The sequence below is a fragment of the Scyliorhinus canicula genome, chromosome 3 (assembly GCF_902713615.1).
Source record: "Scyliorhinus canicula chromosome 3, sScyCan1.1, whole genome shotgun sequence".
Taxonomy (NCBI): domain Eukaryota; kingdom Metazoa; phylum Chordata; class Chondrichthyes; order Carcharhiniformes; family Scyliorhinidae; genus Scyliorhinus; species Scyliorhinus canicula.
The window spans coordinates 6,429,389-6,442,314 of record NC_052148.1 but is presented as its reverse complement, the minus strand read 5'-3'; the positions used below and the strand labels follow the sequence as shown (position 1 = coordinate 6,442,314).

The window sequence follows — 12,926 nt, the reverse complement described above, 5'->3', positions numbered from 1 at the left end:
GGCCAGATGCCCTACTCCTGCTCCGAAATCTTCTGTTCTGATGACATGAACTCCAAGATCTCTCTGTTCCTCCACATTCCTCACAACCCTGCCGTTGACCCTGTAATGGGCATTCAAATTTTTTCCACCAAAATGAATCACCTCGCACTTATCAGGGTTAAACTCCATCTGCCATTTTTCGGCACAGCTCTGCATCGTATCAATGACATTGATAAAAATCACAAATAGCAGAGGACCCAGCACTGATCCCTGTGGTACACTGCTGGTAACTGGTCTCCAGGCTGAAAATTTGCAATCCATCACCACCCTCTGTCTTCTCAGTGCCGCAGTCCCAGTGCTAGCCACTGTGCCACATGCCACCCCTTTCACCTTCAGCAAAACGGGATGGTTCAACATTGTTTCAAATTCTCTAAGAAACAAACATCACTAGTTTAACTTAAATGGATAGCAATCTGTTGATGTCATCCAGTAAAGTTACTTCAGACTGTTAAAATATGTTAGATAAATACAAATATGATTGTTATTTACCTTTGTATAGACAAGTGATGCGCAGGTAGTGGGGAAATGTAGTGAGGCCGATCATTTTTCTATGAGGAATAGATAAGGGGTTGGGGAAGCAGGTCCATCAATAAAAGAGGAGGCAAGTTGAGGGAGGCATAGAGTAATCAGGGGTTGGGTTATCACTGTTGCCTCACAGCGCCAGAGAACTGGGTTCAATTCCTGCCTCGGTAGATTGTCTGTGTGGCGCTTGTACATTCTCTCCGTGTCTTTGTGGGTTTCCTCAGGGTCCTCCGATTTCCTCCCACAGTCCAAAGATGTGCACTTCAGGTGGATTGGTCATGCTAAATAGTCCCAGATGTGCCGGTTAGGGGGGTGCATCAGGGATTGGGCAGGGGAGTGGGCCTAATTAGGTTCCTCTTACAGAGGGTCGGTGCAGACACACAAGGCCAAATAGCCACCTTCTACACTGTCGGAATTCTATGGTTTTATAGTTTTATCTGGCTGAAGGTGCTGTATGGCCCAGGAATATTGGACACAAGCAGGCTAGCCAATGAAGCCAATAGATACACTTTGCTACAGCAGAAGCAGAGAATCCAGGGGAACATACTAATCCCACACCCCATCCTGAAGGACATTGTGATCTGCTGCACACCACAATATGCAGCATGTGCTTTCCATGTCACTTTGTCCTCTTTTCAATATTTGAAGATAATTTCTAAGGAGGTAGGAAAGACAAATGGAGATTTTTATATACTAAAGACTTACATGTACGCTGGGAGGCTGAGACATCATCACTTTCCTTCTTGTCTGGGTAGATGGCAGTAAGGGAAACATCATATAAGGTGTCAGGATCCAGGTTATCTAAAACCTGGCTTGTCTCATTGCCATTTATAATCATCTGGAAGAATAGGCAGAAAGTGAAGGTCAAGATACGTTCAGTGCATGAAACCAATTTGTTTTCTGCAAACTGATTCCCTTAATTAAATGGGGATGTTTGAATTTAATATCACTCAGGGGGCCACAATGACCTTAAAATCCTTTACCAACCAAGGATTTACCAATGGAATAGTGTAGGTCAGATCGGCTTCAGATGGTTTCACAGGTCGGTGCAACATCGAGGGCCAAAGGTCCCAGACTGCGCTGTAATGTTCTATGTTCCAACCCTTGGCTGCAGCCACCTTTCCCAATGGCATTCCCTCATGGTCATGTGGTGTATTACGGGAGAAAATTCAATTGAAGGAATAAACTAATTTGGACGGTTTTGTTCATTGCCCAAATGCTCTTCTTTGAGTGGGCAACTGAGCCCAACATCTCAATACTAAAGAGCATATGGTCCGTGCGGAAAGCAGTTTTCTGATCACCTTCTAGTACAGTAATGCCATTCAGAAAGAATGTGCTGATGTTTCTGCAGGTTACGGTTCAAAGAGCTCATCCCACCCAATTGAGTTTTGGCCGATCTCCAAATTTTCCAGTCCTGCCCGTGACTGCGTGTCCCTGTTGGGAATGGAAAATACCTGCTGTTTTCAGTGTGATCATGCCCCCACGACCAACAGAGAATGCAACTCATTAGCAAGTGTGGAAAGGATTACAAGGATGCAATGAAACATCGTTTCTGGAAAGGAGGAACATTTTCATACATATACAGATCTGTCTGACAGCGGTTTTGCTTCACACTCGCATGTTGCAAGGCAAATTTAAAAATCAGCTGGAGCTACACAGAAGCAGAAAGTATGGATTTCATCACCTCTTTTTTGTCCCCTCCCCCAGATGGAACCCAGCTGATTCTGTACTGGTCCGCCTCCTCCGATCCATGATCCCAGTCCACCCGGAAACTTTTCCTCGTGATGTCCGAGAAGCGTAGGTTTGATGGTGGTTGGTCAACCGCTGTGTGAGTAGAATGAGACCTTAAATGTACACATGTAGCAGAAAGGTAACAGAATCTGACAGAGTAGAAATGAGTAGAGGCCATCTGAGCAATGATTTGAGATACTGGTAATGATCGCCAACAACTTGCATTTATAACAGTGCCTTTAATGCAGTAAAATGTCCTGAGGCACTTCAGAACATAGAACATAGAACAGGACAGGCACTTCGGCCCTCCATGTTGTGCTAACCTGTGAAACCATTGTCAAGCCCATCTACACTATTCCCTTATCATCCCTATGTTTATCCTATGACCATTTAAATGCCCTTAATATTGGCGAGTCCACTCCTGTTACATGCAGGGCATTCCGCTCCCTTACTATTCTCTGAATAAAGAAGCTACCTCTGCCATCAGTCCTATATCTATCTCCCCTGAATTTAAAGCTGTGTCCCCATGTACTGATCATTATCATCCGAGGAAAAAGTCTCTCACTGTTCACCATATCTAATCCTCTGGTTATCTTGTAGGGAAGAGATTGCTGAGCCTTTGGCTTTGATCTTTCTGTTATCCCTTTACCTACAGGGATAGTGCCAGTCGGTTGGAGGACATCAAATGTTGTCCCCTCGTTCAAGAAGGGGAATAGAGACTACCCCGGTAACTATAGACCAGTGAGCCTTACTCTGTTGTGGGCAATATCTTGGAAAGTCTCAGAAGAGATAGAAGTTATAATCATCTGGAAAGGAATAATTTGATTAGAGATAGTCAACACGGTTTTGTGAAGGATAGGTCGTGCCTCACAAACCTCCAGACAGTGACCCAAGCCGGAATTGAACCTCTGACCCTGGAGCTGTGAAGCGATTGTGCTATCCACAATGCTACCGTGCAGCCATTGGATAGGTTAATTTAATGGACAAGAGTCGGGCAGATGGAATACAATGTTGACAAATGTGTGGTTATCCATTTTGGTAGGAATAACAGCAAACAGGATAATGAATTAAATGACAAAATATTAAAACATGCTGCTGTGCAGAGTCGTGAGTGTGCTCGTGCATGAGTCGAGAATATTGTTTTACAGTTACAACAGGTGATTAAGAAAGAGAATTGAATTTTGTCATTCATTGCTCAAGAATTCATTGCTTCCCGTAACAGCCTCCCCGAACAGGCGCCGGAATGTGGCGACTAGGGGCTTTTCACAGTAACTTCATTGAAGCCTACTCGTGACAATAAGCAATTTTCATTTTCAAGAGATGGAGTTCAAGACTAGGGAGGTTATGCTGCAATTGTATAAGATGTCAGTGAGGCCAAACCTGGAGTATTGTGTTCAGTTTAGGTTCCCTTACCTGAGAAAGGACAGACTGGAGGTTGTGCAAAGGAGATTCACTAGGTTAATCCCAGACCTGAAGGGGTTGGATTACGAGAAGTTGCATAGTCTGGGTCTGTACTCGTTGGAATTTAGATGGATGAAGGAGGGATCTTCTAGAAACATGTGAAATTATGAAGGGAATAGATCGGATTGATGTGGGCAGGTTATTTGCACTAGCAGGTGAAAGCGGAACTCGGGGGCACAGCCTCAAAATAAGGGGAAATAGATTGAGGCGTGAGTTTAGGAGGAACTTCTTCACCCAAAGGGTTGTGCATCTATAGAATTCCTTGCCCAGTGAAGCAGTTGAGGCTCCTTCATGAAATGTTTTTTTAGAGAAAGATCGATAGCTTTTTCAAGAATAAAGGGATTAAGGGTTATGGTGTTCGGGCCGGAAAGTGGAGCTGAGTCCACAAAAATCAGCCATGGTCTCATTGAATGATGGAGCAGGCTCGAGGGGCCATGTCGCCTGCTCCTGCTTCTAGTTCTTATGTACTTATGTGCCTGTCAGGGAGGGAGGAAGTGGTCAAGCGAGGGAACTGTGGTTTACTAAAGTAGTTGAATCACTTGTCAAGAGGAAGAAGGAGGCTTATGTAAAGATGAGACGTGAAGGTTCAGTTAGGGCGCTCGAGAGTTACAGGTTAGCTAGGAAGGATCTAAAGAGACAGCTAAGAAGAGCCAGGAGGGGACATGAGAAATCTTTGGCACGTAGGATCAAGGATAACCCTAAAGCTTTCTATAGATAAGTGAGGAATAAAAGAATGACTAGGGTAAAATGTGGGCCTGTCAAGGGAAGTTGTGCATGGAGTCCGAGGAGATAGGAGAGGTGCTGAATGAATAGTTTTCATCAGTATTCACACAGGAAAAAGACGATGTTGTTGACGAGAAGAATGAGGTACAGGTTACTCGACTTAAAGGACTTGAGGTTCATAAGGAGGAGGCGTGAGCAATTCTGGAAAGTGTGAAAATACCTAAGTCCCCTGAGCTTGATGGGATTTATCCTAGGATTCTCTGTGAATTAAGGATGTGCAGACTCCACTTTGTGGAGTCTGCACATCCACCCAGTGTGTGCGTGGGTTTCCTCCGGGTGCTCCGGTTTCCTCCCACAGTCCAAAGATGTGCAAGTTAGGTGGATTGGACATGACGAATTGCACTTAGTGTCCAAAATTGCCCTTAGTGTTGGGTGGGGTTACTGGGTTATGGGGATAGGGTGGAGGTGTTAAACTTGGGTAGGGTGCTCTTTCCAGGAGCCGGTGCAGACTTGATGGGCCGAATGGCCTCCTTCTGCACTGTAAATTCTATGATATGATGAAATCCCTCTGCAGGCTTCTGGAATCCTCTACACTTTTTGCTTTACCACTCACCTTAGTGTCGTCTGCAAACCTGGACATATTGCCCTTTGTCCCCAACTCCAAATCATTGAAGCAAATTGTGAACAATTGCGATCCCAGCAATGATCCCTGAGAGACACCACTAGCTACTGATTGCCAACCAGAGAAACACTTATTAATCCCCACCCTTTGCTTTCTATTAGTTAACTAATCCTCTATCCATGCTACTACTTTACCCTCAATGCCATGCATCTTTATCCTGTGTAGCAACCTTTTGTGTGGCATCTTGCCAAAGGTTTTCTGGAAATCCAGATATACCACATCCATTGGCTCCCCATTATCTACCGCTCTGGTAGGGTTCTCAAAAAATTCCACTCCGTTAGTAAGCATGACCTTCCCATTTATGAACCCATGCTTCGTCTGCCCAATGGGACAATTTCCATGCAGACGTCTCACTATTTCTTCTTTGATGATAGATTCCATCATCTTCCCTACTACCGAAGTTAAGCTAACTGGCCTGTAATTACCCGCTCTCTGCCTACCTCCTTTTTTAAACAGTGGTGTCACGTTTGCTCATTTCCAATCCGCCGGGACCATCACAGAGTCTAGTGAATTTTTGTAAATTATCACTAGTGCATTTGCAGTTTCCTGAGCCATCTCATTTAGCACTCTGGGATGCATTCCATCAGGGCCAGGAGACTTGTCTACCTTTAGCCCTATGGGCTTGCCCACCACTATCTCCTTCATGATAACAATCATCTCAAGGTCCTCACCTGTCATAGCTTCATTTCTATCAGTCACTGGCATGTTACTTCTGTCTTCCACTGTGAAGACAGCCAAAAAACCTGTTCAGTTCCTCAGCTATTTCCTCAACTCCTATTATTAAATCACTCTTCTTATCCTCTACAGGACAGATATTTAACTGAAAAGCCCCTAGTTGCCACATTCCGGCGCCTGTTCACTCTTATAATCTATCTCCTATCAGTGCCTTTTTCACATACTTCCTATCCACTCGTAGGCTCTCTCTTACCAGTCGGTCGTTCTCTGCCCTGTCCGTGTTACAGTGCTCACCCCAGTCCAACGCCGGCATCTCCACATCATGGCTGTCCGTCCTGTCACTGTAAGTCTGGATCAGATCAGCTCCCCTCTCAGCATCGCCTCCAGCGCTTCCCAGACCACCGCTGCTGAGACCTCCCCCGTATCGTTTACCTGCAGGTCGTTCAGCATCCACTTCCTCAATCGCTCGCAGACCACTTCGTCTGCCAACAGCCCCACATCCAATCTCCACTGTGGCCGCTGTTTACTGTCCATACTGACCTGCAGGTCCACCCAGTACGGAGTATGGTCCAATATCGTAATTGCCGAATACCCCGTATCCACCACCCTCACCAACAGGGTCCTGCCCACAACAAAGAAATCTATCCAGGATTACACCTTGTGAACGTGGGAGAAGAAAGAAAATTCCCTGGCTCTCGGCTGTCTAAATCTCCACGGATCCACCCCACCCCCTCCCATCTGCTCCATGAACCATTTCAGCTCCATTGCTGGCACCTTGCCCGTTCTCGAATATGACCGGTCCACGCCTTGATTAATAACCATGTTGAAATCCCCACCCATAATCAGCCTGTGCGATCATCCCAGGTTGAGGGTCCCACTGAACTTTGGGAAAGTTTGACAGGGTTTATTGCTGCTGTTGCACGGTATGAAAATACAACAAAACATTTTTCCCCCACAAAAGACAAGGGAAAAGTGATGTAAAAACAAAAAAATACTGAAAATGCCCAGCTGGTCTGGCAACACCTGAAGAGGGAGTAAAAAAAGTCAACAGGTTTTAAGCAGATGGGAGGTGATTAAAAAAAGTGGGAAGGTCTATCACAGGGTGGAGGGCAGGAGAAATTAAATAACAAAAGAGTTGTCAATGTGGGGAATGTGACAAGATGTGGCCAGAGGAGGCGGAAGGACAGAGTGGATGGTAAGGGAGGTGGTGTTGCTCTGTTATTTAAGGATGACATCCGGGCAATAGTAAGGGATGACATCGGTGCTATGGAGGATAAGGTTGAATCCATTTGGGTGGAAATCAGGAATAGTAAGGCGAAAAAGTCACTGATAGGAGTAGTCTATCGGCCACCAAATAGTAACGAGATGGTGGGGCAGGCAATAAACAAAGAAATAACTGATGCATGTAGAAATGGTACAGCAGTTATCATGGGGGATTTTAATCTACATGTTGATTGGTTTAACCAGGTCGGTCAAGGCAACCGTGAGGAGGAGTTTATAGAATGTATCCGCGATAGTTTCCTAGAACAGTATGTAATGGAACCTACGAGGGAACAAGCGGTCCTAGATCTTGTCCTGTGTAATGAGACAGGATTGATTCATGATCTCATAGTTAGGGATCCTCTCGGAAGGAGCGATCACAATATGATGGAATTTAAAATACAGATGGAGGGTGAGAAAGTAAAATCAAATACTAGTGTTTTGTGTTTAAACAAAGGAGATTACAAGGGGATGAGAGAAGAACTAGCTAAGGTAGACTGGGAGCTAAGACTTTATGGTGGAACAGTTGAGGAACAGTGGAGAACCTTCCAAGCGATTTTTCACAGTGCTCAGCAAAGGTTTATACCAACAAAAAGGAAGGACGGAAGAAAGAGGGAAAATCGACCGTGGATATCTAAGGAAATAAGGGAGAGTATCAAATTGAAGGAAAAAGCATATAAAGTGGCAAAGATTGCTGGGAGATTAGAGGACTGGGAAATCTTTAGGGGGCAACAGAAAGCTACTAAAAAAGCTATAAAGAAGAGTAAGATAGAGTATGAGAGTAAACTTGCTCAGAATATAAAAACAGACAGTAAAAGTTTTTACAAATATATAAGACAAAAAAGAGTGGCTAAGGTAAATATTGGTCCTTTAGAGGATGAGAAGGGAGTTTTAATAATGGGAAATGAGGAAATGGCTGAGGAACTGAACAGGTTTTTTGGGTCGGTCTTCACAGTGGAAGACACAAATAACATGCCAGTGACTGATAGAAATGAGGCTATGACAGGTGAGGACCTTGAGACGATTGTTATCACTAAGGAGGGAGTGATGGGCAAGCTAATGGGGCTAAAGGTAGACAAGTCTCCTGGCCCTGATGGAATGCATCCCAGAGTGCTAAAAGAGATGGCTAGGGAAATTGCAGATGCACTAGTGATAATTTACCAAAATTCACTAGACTCTGGGGTGGTCCCGGTGGATTGGAAATTAGCAAACGTGACGCCACTGTTTAAAAAAGGAGGTAGGCAGAAAGCAGGAAATTATAGGCCAGTGAGTTTAACTTCGGTAATAGGGAAGATGCTGGAATCTATCATCAAGGAAGAAATTGCGAGGCATCTGGATAGAAATTGTCCCATTGGGCAGACGCAGCATGGGTTCGTAAAAGGCAGGTCGTGCCTAACTAATTTAGTGGAATTTTTTGAGGACATTACCAGTGCAGTAGATAACGGGGAGCCGATGGATGTGGTATATCTGGATTTCCAGAAAGCCTTTGACAAGGTGCCACACAAAAGGTTGCTGCATAAGATAAAGATGCATGGCATTAAGGGTAAAGTAGTAGCATGGATAGAGGATTGGTTAATTAATAGAAAGCAAAGAGTTGGGATAAATGGGTGTTTCTCTGGTTGGCAATCAGTAGCTAGTGGTGTCCCTCAGGGATCCGTGTTGGCCCCACAATTGTTCACAATTTACATTGATGATTTGGAGTTGGGGACCAAGGGCAATGTGTCCAAGTTTGCAGATGACACTAAGATGAGTGGTAAAGCGAAAAGTGCAGAGGATACTGGAAGTCTGCAGAGGGATTTGGATAGGTTAAGTGAATGGGCTCGGGTCTGGCAGATGGAATACAATGTTGACAAATGTGAGGTTATCCATTTTGGTAGGAATAACAGCAAACGGGATTATTATTTAAACAATAAAATATTAAAGCATGCCGCTGTTCAGAGAGACTTGGGTGTGCTAGTGCATGAGTCACAGAAGGTTGGTTTACAAGTGCAACAGGTGATTAAGAAGGCAAATGGAATTTTGTCCTTCATTACTAGAGGGATGGAGTTTAAGACTAGGGAGGTTATGTTGCAATTGTATAAGGTGTTAGTGAGGCCACACCTGGAGTATTGTGTTCAGTTTTGGTCTCCTTACTTGAGAAAGGACGTACTGGCGCTGGAGGGTGTGCAGAGGAGATTCACTAGGTTAATCCCAGAGCTGAAGGGGTTGGATTATGAGGAGAGGTTGAGTAGACTGGGACTGTACTCGTTGGAATTTAGAAGGATGAGGGGGGATCTTATAGAAACATTTAAAATTATGAAGGGAATAGATAGGATAGATGCGGGCAGGTTGTTTCCACTGGCGGGTGACAGCAGAACTAGGGGGCATAGCCTCAAAATAAGGGGAAGTAGATTTAGAACTGAGTTTAGGAGGAACTTCTTCACCCAAAGGGTTGTGAATCTATGGAATTCCTTGCCCAGTGAAGCAGTTGAGGCTCCTTCATTACATGTTTTTAAGGTAAAGATAGATAGTTTTTTGAAGAATAAAGGGATTAAGGGTTATGGTGTTCGGGCCGGAAAGTGGAGCTGAGTCCACAAAAGATCAGCCATGATCTCATTGAATGGCGGAGCAGGCTCGAGGGGCCAGGTGGCCTACTCCTGCTCCGAGTTCTTATGTTCTTACGTTCTTATGTTCTTATGTTCTTATGAATCACAGAATAATGAGCAGCTGCTGTCTCAAAGCAGAAACAAGAGAAAAATGGGTTAAAATCAGAAGTTGCAAAGGGAAAGGAACCAAAATGGGGCCTGGATAATGATGTAAAATTGTTGAACACGGTGTTGAGTCCAGGATGCTATAAAGCACCTCATGGAAAGTTGAGGAAGTGTTTGTCAAGCTCTATTGGAATAATGCTGCTGATCAAGGACAGAGAGTTCAGCAAGACAGCAAGGCTAAATAAAGGAGATGCAAACTGAAATGTTGGATACTGACATAAAGCAGAGCGGCTTCACATGTCGGGGTAATGGATTGGGGGTGGAGGAAAGGGATTGAAGTATGTTAGTGCAATGGGTCACTAAATTCAACAGTAGAAACAGATCAAAAAATGTGTTACACTGAACATAGAACATAGAACAGTACAGCACAGAACAGGCCCTTCGGCCCTCGATGTTGTGCCGAGCAATGATCACGCTACTCAAACCCACGTATCCACCCTATACCCGTAACCCAACAACCCCCCCTTAACCTTACTTATTTAGGACACTATGGGCAATTTAGCATGCCCAATCCACCTAACCTGCACATCTTTGGACTGTGGGAGGAAACCGGAGCACCCGGAGGAAACCCACGCACACACGGGGAGGACATGCAGACTCCACACAGACAGTGACCCAGCCGGGAATCGAACCTGGGACCCTGGAGCTGTGAAGCATTTATACTAACCACCATGCTACCGTGCTGGATAATGAAGTTTGAGGAATATTGCGAGTCAATAAGGTAATATTCCATAAAATACGGGCAAGTTTACTGCAGTTGATTATCTTTTCCATGTCACCTTACTTACTTTGTAAAAATTTTTAGTGCACCCTCTTACTGTTTTTCTTCCAATTCAGGGGGATTTAGCGTGACCAATCCACCTAACGTGCACATCATTGGGTTGGGGGGGTGAAACCCACGCAGACATGGGGAGAATGTGCAAACTCCACACGCACAGCAACCCAGGGCTGGGATTCGAACCCGGCTCCTCATGGAACATGGAACATAGAACAGTGCAGCAGAGAACAGGGGCTTCGGCCCTCGATGTTGTGCCGAGCATTGTCCGAACGCAAGATTAAGCGATCCCACTCCATGTCATTCTGGTGTGCTCCATTTTCCTATCCAATAACTACTTGAAAGTTCCTAAAATGTCTGACTCCACTATCACAGCAGGCAGTCCATTCCACACCCTAACCGCTCTCTGAGTAAAGAACCTACCTCGGACATCCCTCCTATATCTCCCACCCTGAATCTTATCGTTATGCCCCCTTGTAACAGCTACATCCACCCAAAGTAATAATCTCTAACCCCCTCATCATTTTCTCAACCTCTTATGTCACCTCTCATCCTCCTCCGCTACAAAGAGAAAAGCTGTAACTCCCTCAACCTTTCCTCATAAGACCTATCCTGCAATCCAGGCAGCACCTTGGTAAATCTCCTTTGCACCCTTTCCAATGCTTCCACATCCTTCCTGTAATGAGGTGACCAGAACTGCACACAATGCTCCAAATGTGGTCTCAGCAGGGTGAGATATAGTTGCAGCATAACCCCGCGGCTCTTAAACTCAAGCCCCCGTTAATAAACGCTAACACACTATAAGACTTCTTCACAGCTCTATCCACTTGAGTGGCAACCTTCAGAGATCTGTGGACATGAACTCCAAGTTCTCGCTGTTCCTCCACATTCCTCACAACCCTGCCGTTGACCCTGTAATGGGCATTGAATTTTTTTCCACCAAAATGAATCACCTCGCAATTATCAGGGTTAAACTCCATCTGCCATTTTTCAGCCCAGCTCTGCATCGTATCAATGTCATTGATAAAAATCACAAATAGCAGAGGACCCAGCACTGATTCCTGTGGTACACCGCTGGTAACTGGTCTCCAGTCTGAAAATTTGCCATCCATCACCACCCTCTGTCTTCTCAGTGCCGCAGTCCCAGTGCTAGCCACTGTGCCACATGCCACCCCTTTCACCTTCAGCAAAACGGCATGGGGCAATATTGTTTCAAATTCTCTGAGAAACAGACATCACTAGTTTAACTGAAATGGATAGCAATCTGCTGATGTCATCCAGTAAAGTTACTTCAGCCTGTTAAAATATGTTAGATAAATACAAATATGATTGTTATTTACCTTTGTATAGACAAGTTACGCCCAGGTAGTGGGGAAATGTAGTGAGGCCGATCATTTTTCTATGAGGAATAGATAAGGGGTTGGGGAAGTGTGTCCATCAATAAAAGAGGAAGCAAGTTGAGGGAGGCATAGATTAATCAGGGGTTGGGTTATCACTGCTGCCTCACAGCGCCAGAGAACTGGGTTCAATTCCTGCCTCGGGAAATTGTCTGTGTGGCGCTTGTACGTTCTCTCCGTGTCTTTGTGGGTTTCCTCAGGGTCCTCCGATTTCCTCCCACAGTCCAAAGATGTGCACATTAGGCGGATTGGTCATGCTAAATAGTCCCAGATGTGCCGGTTACGGGGGTGGTTTAGCGATTGGGCAGGGGAGTGGGCCTAATTAGGTTCCTCTTTCAGAGGGTCGGTGCAGACACACAAGGCCAAATAGCCTCCGTCGGAATTCTATGGTTTTTTAGTTTTATCTGGCTGAAGGTGCAGTATGGCCCAGGAATATTGGACACAAGCAGGCTAGCCAATGAAGCCAATAGAAACACTTTGCAACAGCAGAAGCAGAGAGTCCAGGGGAACATACTAATCCCACACCCCATCCTGAAGGACATTGTGATCTGCTGCACATCACAATATGCAGCATGTGCTTTCCATGTCACTTTGTCCTCTTTTCAATATTTGAAGATAATTGCTAAGATTATAGAATAGATCATAGACTTTTGTAGTGCAGAAGAAAGCCATACGGCCCATCGAGTCTGCACCGGCTCTTGGAAAGAGCACCCTACCCAAGGTCAACATCTCCACCCTATCCCCATAAACCAGTAATCCCACCCAACACTATGGGCAATTTAGGACACTAAGGGCAATTTATCATGGCCAATCCACCTAACCTGCACATCTTTGGACTGTGGGAGGAAACCGGAGCACCCGGAGGAAACCCACGCACACACGGGGAGGATGTGCAGACTCCGCACAGACAG

General features: G+C 45.1%; 1 protein-coding gene across 1 annotated transcript in view; it reads right to left on the bottom strand.

Moving 5' to 3' along the window:
• Positions 1-12,926, bottom strand: part of LOC119963598 (tenascin-X-like) — a 621,159-nt gene that overhangs the window by 99,863 nt on the left and 508,370 nt on the right. Inside the window, exons 89-90 of the mRNA XM_038792929.1 lie at positions 2,246-2,385; positions 1,267-1,399 (exon numbers count right to left, since the gene is read on the bottom strand). Coding sequence (XP_038648857.1) covers positions 1,267-1,399; positions 2,246-2,385 — 273 coding nt within the window. The remainder of the gene's footprint in view (positions 1-1,266; positions 1,400-2,245; positions 2,386-12,926) is intronic.